The 18,072-nt window shown below is 40.8% G+C and overlaps 1 protein-coding gene across 1 annotated transcript in view; it reads left to right on the top strand.

Moving 5' to 3' along the window:
- Nucleotides 1–15,478, top strand: part of GABRA2 (gamma-aminobutyric acid type A receptor subunit alpha2) — a 257,044-nt gene extending 241,566 nt beyond the window's left edge. The window contains exons 9-10 of the mRNA XM_068278530.1: nt 11,291–11,493; nt 12,576–15,478. Of these exons, the coding sequence (XP_068134631.1) occupies nt 11,291–11,493; nt 12,576–12,869 (497 nt within the window). The 3' untranslated portion in view covers nt 12,870–15,478. The remainder of the gene's footprint in view (nt 1–11,290; nt 11,494–12,575) is intronic.
- Nucleotides 15,479–18,072: the final 2,594 nt, after the last annotated feature.

Below are 18,072 nucleotides of genomic sequence, written 5' to 3'. Positions count from 1 at the left end.
TCTATGAAGCGTTTCCAGTCTAATTTTGTGCTTAATATTGCAAATATGGTACTTGTAGCCTGATGTATCTCACATTTTTCCCTTACCGGTATACAGATTCTGATTAACATAACCTAAAGGATTTTTTAAAAACAAAAAGAAACTACTTGAAACAATTGACCAATGGTGATCCCTCGTTAGCCCTTTATAATACACCCACCCCATCCTCATTCTCTCATTCTGTTGCTTTATCTAGTGAATAGATCGATCAACCCAGGTTATGGCGATATTCTTTCATGGGGATTGTATTAATAGTGCAAACTCCTCAGAGTCTCTCACTGACTCCCAATATGACCATGTTTTCTTGAAGACTTCTGTTTTATTTAGTGCTGAATGGGCTAAGTCTTCCATGTTATGAGTGTGATCTAGCTCACTTATTATTTCCTTAAAAGCGGGCGGGGACCTTTTTTTCCAATGTCTTACAATAACGCACTTCGTCGCATTCAGAATATGCCTGATAATTGACTTTTTATATTTTTTCATTGACCAGTCATTTAGATGTAGTAAATAAAACTCTGCTGTGTTTGGAATGTCCCCATCAACTAATAGTTTAATTAGGCTTTCTGTCTTCCCCCACAAGTCTCTAATGTTTGGGCAGGTCCACAGGATGTGCAGAAGCGTGCCCCTTTCATTGTTGCACCGCCAACATCTGTCATCAGCCTCTGGAAAAACTTTTTTAAGCTTCTCTGGAGTCCAGTACCAATTTGTGAGAATTTTATAGTTAGTCTCTTGAGTTTTAACGGCTAGGGAGGTTCCGTGCGCAAATATGCACATCCTGTCAACCTGTCTTGGAGAAAAGGATCTATTTAGAGCTTCTCCCCATTTGTCAATAAAGGGTAAAGTACAGTTTCCTTGTTCCAACAACAGTAGATATAAGCTTGATAATATTTTCTGCATGGGGTCTTTTCCTGTGCAAAGCAGTTCAAAGGCTGAGAGCTGCCTCCAATTATCTGGTCTAATGTTTTTGGTGCGAAGATAAAATCTAATCTGGAACATTGACCACCAATTCAGGTTCAGGTCTGGGAAGTCTTGTTTTATTTTTTCATCTGGGTACCAACCATTCTGGTTGCCAAAGTTAGCTAAGGTGAGAGTTTCCTCCTGACCCCCTCTCCCACCCCCCTCCATTATACTTCCAACAAATGAGATATCTGGGTTATGGGAAAGAGGCAAAAGCGGGGAGATCCCTGGGGAGAAATCAATGAATTCTCTAACCTTGTCATGAATCTCTAAGGTGTGTAATACCAGGGGAGGGATTCTCCAGTCTTTTCTATTTGTGGCAGGGATCCATAGCAGTCTATCTGGGGGGAAGCTAGAAATGTTTTTCTCTATAACTGTCCATTGTTTGGAGCCTGAATGTCTGTTCCAGTCTACAGCTCTGGTGAGGACTGCTGCGTAATAGTACATTTTAATATGCGGGACCGCTAGCCCCCCTGAGTGTTTGGTCTTAAATAAAATTTCCTTTTTTAGCCTAGGTGGTTTGCCCCTCCATATGAATCTACTGAAGATCGCTTGGGCCTTCTGGAAGAATGCCCTTGGTATCTTAATAGGCAAGGTCTGAAAGAGGTACAATAATCTTGGCATAATGTTCATTTTTAAAATGGCTATGCGTCCCAGCCAGGAAAAGTGTGGTCTATCCCATCTTCTAATATCCTCTGTTAGTATATGTAGGGTGGGGGGAAAGTTCTGAAGGTACATGTTTTTCAGGGAATCCGAGATATATGTACCCAGGTACTTAATATTTCTGTCATTCCATCTGAAGGGGAAGTTGCTTTCCAGCCTCAGTTTTTGTTCCACAGGTAATTCTATTCCATAAGCCTCACATTTGTCTAAATTTATTTTGAAGTATGATAATCTGCTGAATTTATCGAATTCTAGTATGAGGTTAGGCAGGGTAGTATCCGGGTTCGTTAGGAAGAAAAGAAGATCATCCGCGTATGCGGCTACTTTATGATTGACCTGTCCTATTTGGACTCCTTTGATATCCCCATTTTTTCTAATATGCCAGAGGAAAGGCTCCAGGGTCAGGGCGAAGATAAGGGGCGACAAAGGGCATCCCTGTCTAGTTCCGTTTTTAATGTGTAGCGAATCAGAGAGTATACCGTTTACTTTAATGCGGGCGGTAGGGGTCGAATATAGTGCGGCAATGCAGGACATCATAGTACTTCCCAGGCCTGTTCTTTCCAACACTGCCCTTATCCATTCCCAGCTCACCCGGACAAAGGCTTTCTCTGCATCTGTGGAGAGCAGCATACATGGAATGTGCCTAGACCGGACAAACTGGGAAATATCTATAGTCCTAATAGTGTTGTCCCTTGCCTCTCTATGTGGTATGAAACCCACTTGATCCCAATGTACTAACCTTTCCATGTGCTCTGCTAGCCTGTTTGCTATGGCTTTTGAGAAAATTTTTAGGTCCAGGTTTAAGAGCGAAATCGGTCTATAGCTACCACATGAGGCAGGGTCCTTACCCGATTTAGCTATGACTGTGATGTGCGATTCCAATGTTTGTGTGGGCAAACCTATCCCAGGGTCCCCCCTTCCCAAGGCGTTATACATTTTGCATAGATATGGGGTTAGAGTGTTTTTAAATTTCTTGTAATATTCTATGGGGAAGCCGTCTGGCCCCGGAGCCTTTCCCTGCTTAATGTCTGATATTATTTTCTTAATTTCCTGTTCCGTGAATGGTTCCTCCATACCCTGAATGTCCTCTTCCCCTAGTCTTGGCAAATCTGCCTCCTCAATGTATTGTTTTATTGCCTCCTTCAGAACCTTCTCCCCCCTGCTAGTGCAAGGTCGTTGCAGATTATACAGTTTTGTGTAGAATTGTTTAAAACTAGCTGCTATAGATTCGCTTCTGATGTGTTTTCTACCCTCTGCGTCTATAATTTGGGAAACGTATGTTCTCTGTTGTTGTTTTTTTAAGGCTTTGGCTAGCAGTTTGCCAGATTTATTACCATAGAGATAGAAAGCCCCTTGGCATCTACTAGCCGCCAATTTCGCTCTACTCTGTAGCATGCCATTGAGTTTTCTCCTTGCTTCTCCAAGTGTGTATAGGTCCGTCTCCAGATGCGAATGTTTGTGCCTAAGCTCCAGTCTATGCACCTCTTCCAGCTGCTTCTGAAGTGCCTCCCCTCTTTCTTTTTTCCTCTTTGTACCCAGCTGTATAAAGATTCCTCTCAGAGTACATTTATGCGCTTCCCATAGTATAGGGGGTGAAATCTCCTCCGTATCATTTGTTTGAAAATAATTGTCGAGGTGTCTATTGATTTTTGACACAACTTCCTCATCTTGAAGGAGAGATGTATTCAGTCTCCAGTTAAATGGCAGCTCTCTTTTATCTCTGCATTGGAGGGTGGCACTCACTGGTGCATGATCGGAATAGGAGATCACCCCTATTTCGGCAGAAACATGCTCTGAGAGGAGATTGTGAGAAATCATAATATAATCAATTCTGCTATATACATTATGCACTTGTGAGAAGAAGGAGTAGTCTTTTGTTTGTGGGTGTGTCAAAGACATCAACCAGCTGGCGCTCATGTAACATCTTTTTAAGCTTATTGAGTTTTGAGTAAGAGATCGCTGACCTGCCCTGTGATGTGTCCAAAGCTGGATTCAGGGGCAGATTAAGATCTCCTCCCAAGACCAGACTACCCTCTGAAAAGGAGTCAAGAGTTTCCAAAAACTCTCCCATGAACGCCACCTGATCATGATTGGGAGCGTAGACAGATCCCAGAGTGTATTTTAGGCCTTTAATTGTCCCTTTAATTAATACAAATCTGCCATTTACATCTAACAGGGAGTCCAGAAGCACAAACGGTAGCGATCTGCTTAGCAGGATTGCGGTTCCCTTTGTCTTTGAGTCAGGGGACACACTCAAAAATGCAGTGGGGAAATTTTTATCTCCCATTCTAGGGTGATTGTCTTTCTTAAAGTGGGTCTCCTGTATAAAGACCACCTGGGCCCTTTGCCTCCACATATCCTTCAGTACCACCCTTCTTTTTTCGGGAATATTTAAACCTTTTGAGTTGATCGATACACACTTTAAGGACTCCATATGAGCGAGTCAAAGGATTTAGCATTGTTGGGGGGTGTATTCCTATTTCCACTACTGTCGGTCAATATATCAAAACAGTTAACCATAAACAATATCTTCAACATGAAGAAAAACATTATTTTAAACAAAATCTCTGAGAGAGTAAAGACTGAAACAGTCTCCCTATGTGGAGAAAGAGTGACCATTATGACCCGTGAGGAACCCAGCTCTCTCCACCCCCCGGCCCATTTTAATAATAGCCTTTATTTTCCTCTATGTTCTAACCTTTCCCCTCTCACCTCCTCTAACTGCTGACCTAGCACACATTATCCTCGTTCTGTATCATCATTCGTTCCCCCCTAATTCCCCCTATGACAGTGAATAACAATCCATAGCGTATAGACTATCGAAAACACATAAGATACTACTTTGAGTCGCCCTCTGGGTCTGTTATGGCCCGAATCTTTAGTGAGCTACAGTGGTGCCCTTATGTAAAACTCAGCACACCTATTAACCATTTTTTAACATGAGTTCAGAGCCCATGATGCGGGGTTAGGGATGTCGCTCATGTTTTTGGCAGAAGTAACAAGCACCCCCAGAGGTGCGCCGTCTTCGACCAGCTAATCCGTCCCCGTCAGTGCAACCCTCTGAGGCCTGGACTCTTGAGCTATGAATCCGTGACATCTTCTGCCCCGTCAGTGTTCATGGCTCGCCCAAAGTTTAAGCCAGGTAGATATGTGCACTCCCAGAAGTGCGCTGTCTTCTGCTGGCCTATTTTCTTTATGTGCATTGACGACTGCGTCATGAATGTAAAAATCATAGTAGTGTTCAGCCGGCTTAGCGACATGGTGGGTGGCCTGTAAACAGGTCCATCTTTTCAATGCTAGTGTGTGCCTAGCTAGTGGCGATATTCCCGGGCTTACTCCGTACCCCGCCTTCTATGTGCCATCAGGTAGTTACTATCTACGACATACCACCTAAGTCTGCGGCCCGGTGTATAACAAAACAGGGAACAATCAAAGGGGAACTTATCTGTCATATCTTGTGCCTAGGTCCTCTCGCAGTTGTAGTTCGCCAGTATGCCATGAGCCTTCTTATCTGCGTTGTTTTCTAGCGCGTTGAGGCAGACCGAGTGGCAGTTGCTCAGGAATCCATTCTGGAAGATCCACGTGTGGTAGCTCTAGTGCCTTCAGCATGTCTGGAAGATCTGATGGGTCTTTCAGCGAGAAAGATTTGTCGCCTTTTAGAATAGTGACTTGGAATGGGAATCCCCACTTGTACTTCAGGCCCCGGTCATTTAGCATCTTCAGCAGGGGCTGCAGCGCTCTCCTCTGGGCTAGTGTGCTGGGTGCGAGGTCCTGGAAAAGTTGTAGCCGGTGCCCCTCGTATTCCACCGCCTCCATGTTTCTTGCCGCCTGCATAATAGCCTCCTTGACACTATAGTGGTGTAGCCTACAGATCACGTCTCGGGGTGGGTTACCCTCCAGCGGTTGAGATCTTAGGGCTCTGTGTGCTCGATCTAGTTTGATGGTGTTGTCATCTGGCTTTCGCAGAACCCTGTTAAAAATGGCGACGAGTGTTTCCTCCAGTTGCTGTGTTTCGTAACACTCCGGTAAGCCCCTCACTCTAATGTTGCTTCGTCTACTTCGGTTCTGTAAATCTTCCAGACCACTGCGTAGCATCGTGTTCACGTTCATCTGCGTTTTATTCGCATCTTTCAGGCGCTCAATGTCCGCCTTCATGGTTGCGGCCTCCGCCTCCAGGGTCTGAAGCCGACCGCCATGAGCTTCCACCTCCTCCTGGACCACTGCTAATTCTGCCCGCGATGCTGCCGTAATACGATCCGCTAGGTCCGCCAAGTCTTCTTTTGTCGGTAAGTTGTGTAAGAAGTCTTTAATTTCGTTCAGAGACTTAGTTGTGGCAGCTGCCGTGTCCAGCTCCCCTGTTGTTTTGCTCGTGCCTGGAAGAGCGTCGGCCATCTTGACTGGTGTCTGAGTGGAATCGTTTCTTCTGAGGTACCTCGTAAGCTGTTGTTGCTGCGGGGGTGATTTCTTTTTGGACTGCTGTTCTTCGCTGCCTTTCTTTGATTTCCCTGGCATCTTTTGGAGGTGAGAGGGGATGTGTGAGCTGTCTTTAGCTGCTTTTAGGCCCGGTGGTAGCGAGAGCTCCTCAGACACACGTCCTCACGCTCCCATGGCCGGCTCCGCCCCCCAACTTTACCATACTTCTGTGAATTTGGTATTCCTCCTGTTCTCTACCAAAAATACTTTTTATTGCAAGGTGTGGAACATTCCTATGATTGTTGTGTTTTAATGGCTTGTCAGCTGGACGGGCAGCAAAGGGTTTAATTACCCACTCCGTTACGACAACAGCAGACTGGTTTGTAATGTTTTCCTCCTGTGTCCAAAACTACACAAAACGTTTTGCATTCAGATTGACTTTAAAAGACATTGAAGATTTCTTAAACTATAATAGGCATTGGTGTCCCACTAGGAGTATGGGGGATTTTGTAGCTTACAAGCAAATATAAGAACATTAAAATAATTTCCCAATCTAATACAGATAGTTGCCAAGGTACATAAAAGCTTTCATTCGCCAAGGGGGCCATGATAACTGTTATTGTTATTATCTTACACCCTCATCATTTCTTTTTATGTTGTTTCTAACAGATGAGTCAGTGAAGACAGGGCTTTATTACTTTGTACCTCTAAATTTGTCATTGTGAAGTCTCTATAGAGAATAATAAGCCTACAGCTTTCTGTCCTCCCACACCCTTGTGCTAATCTTATCGTCACTGGATCATGAAAAATAAGATAATACAGATTTAAAAAGAAAAAAAGTAGTGCGAAGTGTTTGATTGTTCCTGACAGTTGTTACAAAGTAGAGGAAGGTGAAAAGATAACTTTGTTTTGGCGTTTTTTTATTGCCTGTTGCATATTTTTCTTAGTAATGCTGATGATGTTGTTGTAAGCAGAAGTGTTAAAGTAGGCAGATCATTTAGACCCCACTTCATGTGAGTTAATAAGGCTCATATGGTCCTTAACTAGAGATGTCGCTTCTAAGTGTCTGCTTCCTGTTACAGCGTAGGTACATATGGGGACTTAGCACAATGTGACTGTTTGACATCATTAGTCAGACAGAACAAAGAAAGTCTTTCATGAATTGGCTATGAAGCACAACTACAAGTGTCATCTGGAAAGTACAGAACATTTTTAATTAATCAAATTAGGAAACATTTTATTTATTTTATTTTAGACACACAATATCTTCAAACTATTTATCTGTATAATTACCTCTTTTATTTATCCTTTTATCATATCTTTTTGCTAGGCTTTGCCTTTGTTATAGTAACATCACACTCCTCACCAATTAGTTGGAGGGATTGGGCATGTTGTATGAGCTGGATCCACTGTTCCCACAAGAACATCTGGGCCCCACTATAGTCAGCACCCTGGCTGCACACACTTACAATAGACTATCAGCCAGGAGAACTAACACATGGACTAAATATATATATATAGTGCTAGAGTCTAGACAGGCCAACCCGATATGTTTCACCCATACAGGCTTCATCAGGAGCAAAATAGACTGCAAAGTGTGACAGAACACACAAAACCTTTGTTAGTGGATACAGCTCATAAAATGTGCCCCTCACTGTCTGGTCAAAATCACAATTTGATGACTGCACCAATAATTATGACCCAACTAACCAAGAAGGGTTTAACTGATATATTCATTAGTCTGTATGACCCAGCTCCCCTTGGATATGTACACATGATGCTTGCTTCTTCCATGTACATGCAGTGAATGGGGATAGCTACACCAAGGGACTCATGGGACTTTTACTTACCTGGGGCTTTTTCAAGCCACCCGTAGTGTGTCAAATCCCTTGGCGTCCTCTGGCTGCCAGACCCTCAAATATCTGCGACTGTAGCTCCTGCGCATGGGCGGTCCTGTCTGTGCATGCTCCATGATCTCACTCTCATTGCTGGGAACGTTCTACTCTTTCACAGTTCTCCATAAGAATGAACCATGCATGTTCAGAATTCTCCTGGTGATAGGAGCGCGACATGTGCAGACAGGACCAGGCATACACAATGGAGCTCCAGTAGCAGATATTTTGAAGCTGACAGTGGGAGAACGGAGAGGATGTTGAGAGACCTGACACACTACGGAGGTTGGAAGAAGCCTCAGGTAAGTAAAAGTCCCATTTTTTTGCTTAGTTAAAGGACCTGTAATATTAACAAAAAAAAAAAACATTTGGGGATACTTCCTACTACTTCAGGAGGGAGAATCCTCTGTTTCCTAATGAGGCTTCCCTCGTCCTCCTGTGTCCAGGCAATCTAGTGCAGTGATCCCCCAAACAGCAGCAAGGTAAATATTTACCTACCGCAATCCTGTGCAGGTGCACTAGCAGCTCTTCATTCGGGTTAAGACAAAAATAGCCGAGCCCAATCACATTTGCTCTACTGCGTAGTGGTCAGTCCTTAGCACCTGTGCTGTAGAGCGGATCGATCAGGCTCGGCTATATCCGCCTTAGCACGAAGGAAGAGCCACTACTGCATCTGCCCTTGATTGCGCAGTTCTTGTCACGATTTGTTGTGGGACTTTTGGCTGAGCCGGCGCTCGATTCCCCCAGGCTACAGAGGGCAGGGAAGCCTCTTTGGGACCCTGAGGCTTCTCCCTCCCGAGTAAAGTATCCCCCAGCGGGTTTTTTTTCTCTTACAGAGTCTCTTTAAGGTGTGCTTTAAGCAATGTTCATTAAGCCACAACATGTTTTACTGTTAAATCTATTTAATATCGAAGCAGGCTATTTCAGCAAGTGGCGCTGAGTACCGCACGCTGAAGCTGGGTGCCATTCTAGCAGCAATGCTATACTGCGTATACCACATAATGGTAATTCAGGCCTCTGACAGCTGCATCTCGGAGAGGGGATAGTATTTAACGCCACCTTGGAGTTTAGCGGCAGCAGAGAGAGCTGTCATTTGGCTCGCCGAACTGCCTTGTGCCAAGACGCCATGTACTCATTCAATATGACACTTCTCGTTTGAGAACATGCTAAAAGTTAAAAAAAAATCATGTAGTTCTTTGGTGTTACATGTGTTTTGGATGACCCTCATTCAGCATTTTTTGGTACTTTTCAGACAAAATAATGAAATGAAAACATATAGGTAACATGTGCCAGGCCCTGCGACTCAGAAGTGTGGATGATCACTGCATTTTAAAGTGGGAAAATGTAAAAATACTGATGCAGGGAAATAAAAGAACTCTTTTACAGCGGATCTGCTTCTGTGTTTGAAGAATTATCAGCTACTGGCAGAGACTCTTATTAAGTTCTGATTAACCCCTGGGTCAAGTTTTTTTCTGTAGCAGAGGGAATTTATTTTGACAGTTGCTTGTCAAAAAAAAGATGTACAACAAGCGAAATTCAGTTTGTTTATATTTATCTTCTTCAAAGTTCCTTTTTGCTTTTTTTTTTTTAATTTTAATTACTGATTATAAATATAATGTAAACTTTTTTGCCAAAATAAAAAAAATAGCTTCTTCCTCATATGTGTTTCTGTTTGTTGGGAAACTGTATGCAGCTAGAGAATCATCTATCTATCTATCTATCTATCTATCTATCTATCTATCTATCTATCTATCTATCTATCTAGTTACAGAAAACTATGCAGTGACTGCAGCAGATAGAAGCTGATGCAATACATGTTTGCAGTGGTCAATGGGTACCTTAAACATGCACAATGCAGAAGTCTACCATTTTCCTAGTTAAAGGCAAAGTCAAAAAAGTTGTTGAGAATATATTATTATTGAACAATGTACCATAACTAGGGTTCTTTTGGCAGAGGGTTACTGCGGATCAGGTCTTTTGGGCCTGGGAATCAGTAGGCGTATAATAGACACCTGTGATACTTATGGGTAATTGGGCAGTGAGTTAGATGCCCGATGCTGATAGTAGCCGATTGGATACTACCTAGGGAAAAATGGTTGAAGCCAATCGTAGACAACTGGCTATGACTAGGAGTTATTTGGAGGATGGGATTAGTGCTCGGAGTAAGGGGAGGAAAAGATTTAGGCAATTAAGGGGGGGGGGGGTTAGTGTTAGGCATTAGTTATGGTGTTAGTTTTAGGGACTAGAAGGGGAGGGTTCAGGTGAGATTGGGTGCTGGGTAAGTGCATAGTAAAATATCGGTAATGCAAATTACCTTTATTTTTTACTAGCAGCACCATCCAGATCGCAATTCATGCAGTGGCTGGATGGTGCTCCAGTACTGTGTTGTGCTTAGGAGGAACCTGAAATCTCTGATGCACAGAGGAAGGGTCTCAAAAACTCTCTTCTTGCAAACAGCAACACATGTATCAATGCTGCAGCCAGAACAGCATAGATATACAAGAGCTGCATCTTGAACATTTTTCACATTCTCTTTAAAGCAGATATCCAGTGTATAATGCATATTCAACTGCTGTAAAGTGATAATTACCACCCCGGTCTTCCTGAGTCCCGGGAGTGCATGTCCGCCGACTTTCAGCACATAGCCCTGCCCCCAGCTGAAAAATGCCTTTTGAGAGTACAGAAAGCAAATGGTGTTTTTCAGTGGGGATGGGGAGACAAAAACCCACCAGAATTGTGTTAGTAGGAAAATCAAAAGGAATTTGAGAGCATCGGGATTGCAATTGCAGTTCTTAGTGAAAAACAGCCCTTAATGTTGGAGGAAAGGTCGGTTAATTTTAGGCTAGGTGTTAGAAAGGGAATTTTGGGAGAAAATGGAATAATGTTTTGGTGGGAATGTTATGGTTAGACAACAGTAAGGAGTTATTGTTAGGGTAGGAGCTTCAGAAAGGGAAATTTTGTTACAGAGATCAGATAAAGGAATCAAATAATGGAGTAGGAGAACTACAAACAATGCAGGAAAAAAACGGAATAGCTGAATAAATGAACTGCACCAAAGCCAAACTAACCTTTAATGAGTAAGTTATGCTATGACCAGATGTTTAGTTGTAAAGTAATGAGGTTCCTGTCTAGCATCACTGTGACTGATATAGCTACAGTATATTGAAATGAGAGAATCACAGCAGATGAAGGCTGTTCTTATGGATTTTGCATCCCATCCTACTGACAGATTCCCTTTACTGGAAAATAGCTTGAACTGTTTAATGCTTTACACATTTGTGTAGTTGTATACCTTATTTTTTGTTTTGTTTTATTTTTTTGCCTAGGTGTTACAACTGTACTAACTATGACAACTCTAAGTATCAGTGCAAGAAACTCTCTTCCAAAAGTCGCTTATGCAACAGCCATGGATTGGTTCATTGCTGTGTGCTATGCATTCGTCTTCTCTGCCCTTATAGAGTTTGCCACTGTCAACTATTTTACGAAAAGAGGATGGGCATGGGATGGAAAAAGTGTGGTCAATGACAAGGTAAGACCTGACCTATGTTTCCTGTAGAGATGTGCCACTATATAAATGACTATTAGTTCTACTTCTTTAAAGGTGACTCCTATTGTCTCTAATGTATTACATGAAAAAAAATGATTATTTCCCAAGCATCAAATTAGATTTTCGTTGTCCGCATAATCCAGATACCTTCTTTAGTGTACTTTCCTCTACAGAAAAATATGTGCCTAAGTTCAAATGACAAGACATTTAACGCTTGAATCTTCACATCCAGAATTTGCCTTTTTTGACATATCTGTAGTACGGATGTGGTGACATTCTAGACATGGATCAGTAGCCTTTCCAAACTGTTTTCACAAGCTTCTACACTTTACAGTTATATTATTTTAGCTTTCTGATTTCTATCTTGTGTTGCAAATACTATACAGTATTTATACAATTTCCAGTTACAAAGTTCTAGGAGATTAATTTCAGACTGCACAAGTTTCTTAAATATCCCTCAATTTATTAGTCAGGATATGAAGAGATATGATAATTGTTGCACAATTAGGGGTTAGACTGAGGAATGGTTGCACATGTGTGTGATCCTTAACTGAGACCATTCTTTAGGGGGATATAAGTCTGAATTTTATTTTCTACATGATTATGGCATTTCATTGTAGGATTAAGCTTTTTTTTCATTGTAGATTTAGCCGGGTTTATTGACCCTTTTTTTTAAAATAAATTTTGGCTGCAGAGATGCCCCGGAGTTTTTAGAAGTTCGCTTAACATTAAAGGCATTGGGGTTCATCGTGAGTGTTTACGATAAGATTTGCAAATGGTTTATCAATCACTAACAAAAATTATAGCATCTAAAGTATTTTAGCAAACTAAGGTCCTGAGTCACATACTTCTGATAATATTGCCATGTGTAGGCAGTAGACAGCGATATTACTGGTACTAATGGCAGCAGGGTAATGTGAGCTTTGCTATGATAATTCATGTTTACTAACTAGGTGTTTACTAACTAGGCCCCTAAGTAACTAAAGTAGAATGCAAAGCTGTGATAACTAACACCATGTTTGGAATCAATTTCTTTCTTCTTCTTTTTTTTTTTTTGTTTACAGAAAAAAGAGAAGGCATCTGTGATTAAGAAAAACAATGCATACGCAGTTGCGGTAGCCAATTATGCTCCAAACATCACAAAGGATTCTGCGCTTCCAACAATATCAAAAAGCGCCACAGCAGACCCCAGCAAAGCAAAACCACAGGAGGCGAAGAAAACATTCAACAGTGTTAGTAAAATTGATAGGATGTCTAGAATAGTTTTTCCACTTTTATTTGGCACATTTAACTTGGTATACTGGGCCACATATCTGAATAGAGAGCTTGCCATTGAAGGGCTTGTCCTATCGAAGTAAATGAAACACTCTGTATTCTAACTGATGTATTGGCATTCTCAGACTCAGATTGTTCTAGTATGTACGACTAATAACTTGTGAATCGACATGTACAGTACAGCACTTCTTAACTACGGAGAGGGGACTCTGTTAACTAGAATGAGCTTTGAATTGACACTGTAGCACTCATGGCATTTACAAGTCTCCTCTTGGCTGCAAAGTATTACGCTTTGTATTAAGGTTTCGATTGCAGTTGATAACAAAATGGCTACCTGTTAACAGAGAACATATTTCCTGGTCCTTTTTTTTTGTGGGAGGGACGGGGTTAACCTATTTTGTTAATTAGAATGTTACTCTTTTATATGACAGCAACATGCTTGTGATCTAAAATTCCTTTCTAACAATTGTTCAGACCAATCAAACAGAACTAACTGGATTCTGTTCCTAACTCAGTAGGGCATAGGAGTGTCACTTCTTTTATTTCCCATGATTCTACTGTAAGTAGCTCAGTTTTGTTTACGTCGTATTGTGAAAGTCTAAGAACATGATCAGGGAAGTTTCTATATGAAATATATTTAAACTGTAGCGTTTTCTTTTCTGCAGATCTGTGAGACTCTTCCTTTCAACATTAATTTTATTGGTTCCCATGTTTTTTTCTCCAATTTAGTTTATAGCAGATTTTTTTTTCCTTTTCATTTGTAAAACAAATATTATTAGCCAGTATTGTACAGAATTGTATCTGTATGTGGTAATTTTATTCACATCACATAGTATTGCAAAGTGTGTAATGCAGTTACATTTGATATCTGTCATACAATTTCTGTCTGTATATGAACCTTTGGGAGCTAAGCAACTCAAAACTGGACAGTCGCAAATAACTGACAGAGAAAGGTGATCCGAAAATATAAGTGTTGGCATTTATTGTCATAAGGATTGATCACTTCCATGTTCCCAACTCCTTTTTTAATGCTACCTTTGGGCGTAATGGCAGCAACAGATGAGAAAGTCCCCAAACCAGATTAAAGTCTGATCTTGGACATCATTTTTATGTTCAAGACGACAGTTACAACTTGGACAATTATTGTTTGTTTCATATAATTTATTGCATTTGCCATTAATTTGCACTTTTTTTTACATATCTAGCGTTAGTACAAGTACAGTAGATCTACAGCATGTTCCCCAAAGCCACAACAAAACATCTGTAGTTCTTACTGTCAACAGGGTTTTTGTTTTTAGCATAACATTGTTACTACGTATTATTTTGACAGAGTTTACATGAATGTCTACCCTATAAGTATTATTCCAGAAATGGCACTTTGGGTAGCATATTATTGCACTTTTTTTAATTTTTTAGTAAAATCATTGTAGAGGTCTAGTGTTTTTACAGTGTTTAAAAAGCCAGATTAGTATTTGAGATTGAGGAAGAGGAAATAAAATAGACTATAAAGTGTATACACATGCTATTGCTCCTTAGCTATTTCTTGTTTTTCATTTCTCTTAGTTTGATCTGCTGTAAAGTGTTCATTTCATGAAGACTTAACTGTCAAGGTCACAAATTAATGTTATTACTGAGTTGTTAGTGATTACAGAAAGAAAAACATCCAGGACTGCCATTGAGGGTACTGATAGTACTCCAGTACAAAGCCGAAGGTGGGAGGTCCAACATGTTACCTTCCATGGGTGCCCATGAAAAGCCCAGGAGGGGCCTAAGCAAAATGGCAAGAAAATGTTATAGGTTATGATGTTGGCCCTGATTAATTAACTCAAGGCCCATTGAATGATGAGTGGGTCATTTTTAGAGGCAAACATGTCCATGTTAAGTAATTATATGAATCAAGGTTGTCATACTAGAAGTATTTGTATCTTATGCTACAAAACTATTTTTCAGTACTAAGTACTTCGTTTAATATATTCAGTTCAAACCACTCCTGAAGAAGTGGCAGTCTCATTGTGATTAAAGTGCATGTGACCATGAGAACCCAGCTATTTACTCATGGTTAGTATTAACTACTTTAGCTGCAATTTATATTAAACTGGACCAGGAGCTTAGTGATCTTCTGTGATTAATCACTTGCTGCAGACTGCTTTGGGGAGGCCCAAGTGAACCACTCATTGACTTTGGACCTCTTTTACAGCTCACAAAAATGTTCTGATGAGCCAACTTAAATTCTGTTTACAGCATCATCCCTGAGAGTATAGCTACTACTGCTTGTTGTTGTGCTAGAGCAACATAGTTCTGCATACAAGGAGAACACAGATGCCAAGAACCATTTACCAAACTCATCTCATATTTCTTTCTGATTTGGCTCTATGTAAACACACATCAGATTTATTTATTTATTTATTTATTGCAGCAACACTGTTTCTAGAAGTTTTAGATTCATTTTGTGTTAGTAGCTAGAAACATACTCATGATACTATAGGCTGAGCACTGTTAAGGTGTACACAGCCATAAATTGCTTGTTTAACATTCCAATCAAGTTTGCATATGTGTATCAGCGCCAAGGAAACAAAGTGGCCGCTGCTGAGAGAAGAACGATGTCCAGAGTTCACAAACAGATAAATTATATATGCTCAGCGCAGAGTCCAAAAACAAAAGACGAGTCTTCAGCAAAGGATAAAAGCAGGCAAATCTCCACCACAATAAATATTGGGTTCACGGCACAGCTCTGCAATCATGGATACCCAAAAAAGGAAAGAGGCTTACCAGCTGGTGACAACCCACATTATAAGGTTGTATCAACGCTTTGGTAGGACATCAGGAAGCAACAGTCTGTCCAGGATCCACCAATTCAGCAATGATTCCTCTCACGAATCTGATATCCATTCGTGAGAGGAATCATTGCTGAATTGGTGGATCCTGGACAGACTGTTGCTTCCTGATGTCCTACCAAAGCGTTGATACAACCTTATAATGTGGGTTGTCACCAGCTGGTAAGCCTCTTTCCTTTTTTGGGTATCCATGATTGCAGAGCTGTGCCGTGAACCCAATATTTATTGTGGTGGAGATTTGCCTGCTTTTATCCTTTGCTGAAGACTCGTCTTTTGTTTTTGGACTCTGCGCTGAGCATATATAATTTAACATTCCAATCAGTTTGATTTGCAAATGTATCATATTATTTGAACAACCTCTGACTTCCTATGCACTGGTGTGAGTGTTATTTGACAGGGTTGGACACCCTAGATAATCCCTATTTCCCTCCAAGGTAATCTGGTGCCAAAGGCACACTGCTGAATATCACCTGCCCTGCATGCTTGGCTGATCCAAGTGAACATATTTATTCAATAGTTATTTGGGAAAAAATCATGCTTGACAAAGCAGCCTTTGTTTCACATTTATACTGTAGATTGCTTGTTGTTAGCCCCTTTCGTAACCTGTGTCATCCATAACTGGTATCTGAATGCATAAATCTGACTGAAGGCTGGTAAAAGTATCCTTTAGCATATAAATGTAAATCTTGTGGATATGGCACTCAGGTTAAAAAAAGGTCAAGGAGATTTGCTGCTCACCATGTTGCTGTGACATGACTCTTTACATTTATTTCAATAGAGTATCTTGGTGTATATTGTTGCTATTGATTCCCTGCTAAACTTTTGGTGGGTGGAACTTGAATACATCTTGACTTTACCTTCCTGTTATTATTTGCTTGTTTCTCCATGAGATCAGTTTGCAGATGCACATTTGCACTGTAGCTACCTAAGTGAGCAACTTTGTAGCTAGCTATATATTAAGAGCTGCAAAAATAAGCGGCTACTATCTATAGGGTTACAAGCAACTGATTATACAATTGTTTTGGGAATAAATGTCACCAATTTGGTTCACCACACCCACCACCATCTGCTCCCTTTTTTTATTGTTAAATTTTTAATTCATCGTTCACTAATTTCATGAATATCTCTACATTTGTAAAAAGATTTACAGACTTGTTCACACCCCCCCCCCCCCCAAAAAAAAAAAATCTTTTAAACCCTCTTGATATGTAAACAGTAAAGACCACTCTTGTCCACTTTTTTATCTTTAATTGCAACTTCAGAGTTATCCAATCTCTACTTCAGTGCACTTCAATGCAAGTCAAAAGGATTCTCACAATACTTGTTCAGGGTAGATAAAAAAGTAGAGGATAGCTGATTTTTCATCACACTTTTATTGAAACTCTTTTTATTCATTTATCTCCCTTAACCCTCGGGCATACTTCAACTTAATATGCAGCACTTTAGAAGGCACTTACTTAAAGCGGACCTAAACCAGGACTTCCTTTCTGCTCTAAAAGATAAGAAACAGCATAATGACCTTTACAGAAAATGTTTCCTTGTTATAGCTTACATAGCTCCTCAGAGATGCTGCAGTTTAGTTATTTCCTGGTTTGCTGAGAGCACATACTGGGTTAAACTCCTGTGTTTACATGTAGCCTGTCTGAACCGCACACAGGAGCACAGTTCAGACACAGCTGACAGCTCAAATTACAGTGGCTCATTACTAGCAGAACTAGACAGGCTGTTATCTCTTTAATACAAACAGGGTGGGTTTCTATGCGTATTCCTTCTCTCCTGTGGAAGAGTTTAGGTCCTCTTTAAGTCCTGTTGGCATGGCTTTCCCCACATATACCATAAGACCATATTAATTTAACTTCAGTAAAGTTTCTTTGCACAGGGAGCGTGAGTTACCCTAGGAACATGAGCGTTACCCAGGCAGCATGGGCTGCTGTTATTGTGCAATGTAGACTGCATGAGTAACAGTAAAATTGCCATGCAACTCTCTGTGCATGGCAGCTGTACTCAAGTTTATGGCCCATACATTCCTAATGTTCTCCTTTGATGACTGTCCTGGGATTTTAATGAGAGATTTCTGTATTCTGCTTCTGGTATCCACCATATTAAGTCTATGGGGTTTGTTTTTTATAACAAATTAAATGTGATTGTTTTAAGCATTTGTTATTTTGTGTCATTGTCTATATTGCAAAATGAGGCATGCAGTGAAGCTGAGCACTTTATCCATGCTAGATTTAGAAATATATATTTTGATATGCTTGAATGAAACAGAACACCTAATTTTAATCTGGATCTTCCATTAAGGTGTGTGCAATATAACATATTCATTTAAAGCAATGTCAGAGAGGCCTTTTAGTGTAAAATCTACCGTATGTGAAAAAGCAAGGCAAATATAACCCAACAGTATTCTGCCATGAGCAGGCCCTGTGCTGAAAGAGACACAGCATGCATTGAT

This window comes from Hyperolius riggenbachi, chromosome 1 (assembly GCF_040937935.1).
Source record: "Hyperolius riggenbachi isolate aHypRig1 chromosome 1, aHypRig1.pri, whole genome shotgun sequence".
Classification (NCBI taxonomy): Eukaryota; Metazoa; Chordata; class Amphibia; order Anura; family Hyperoliidae; genus Hyperolius; species Hyperolius riggenbachi.
This window is presented reverse-complemented; position numbering and strand designations above follow the sequence as displayed.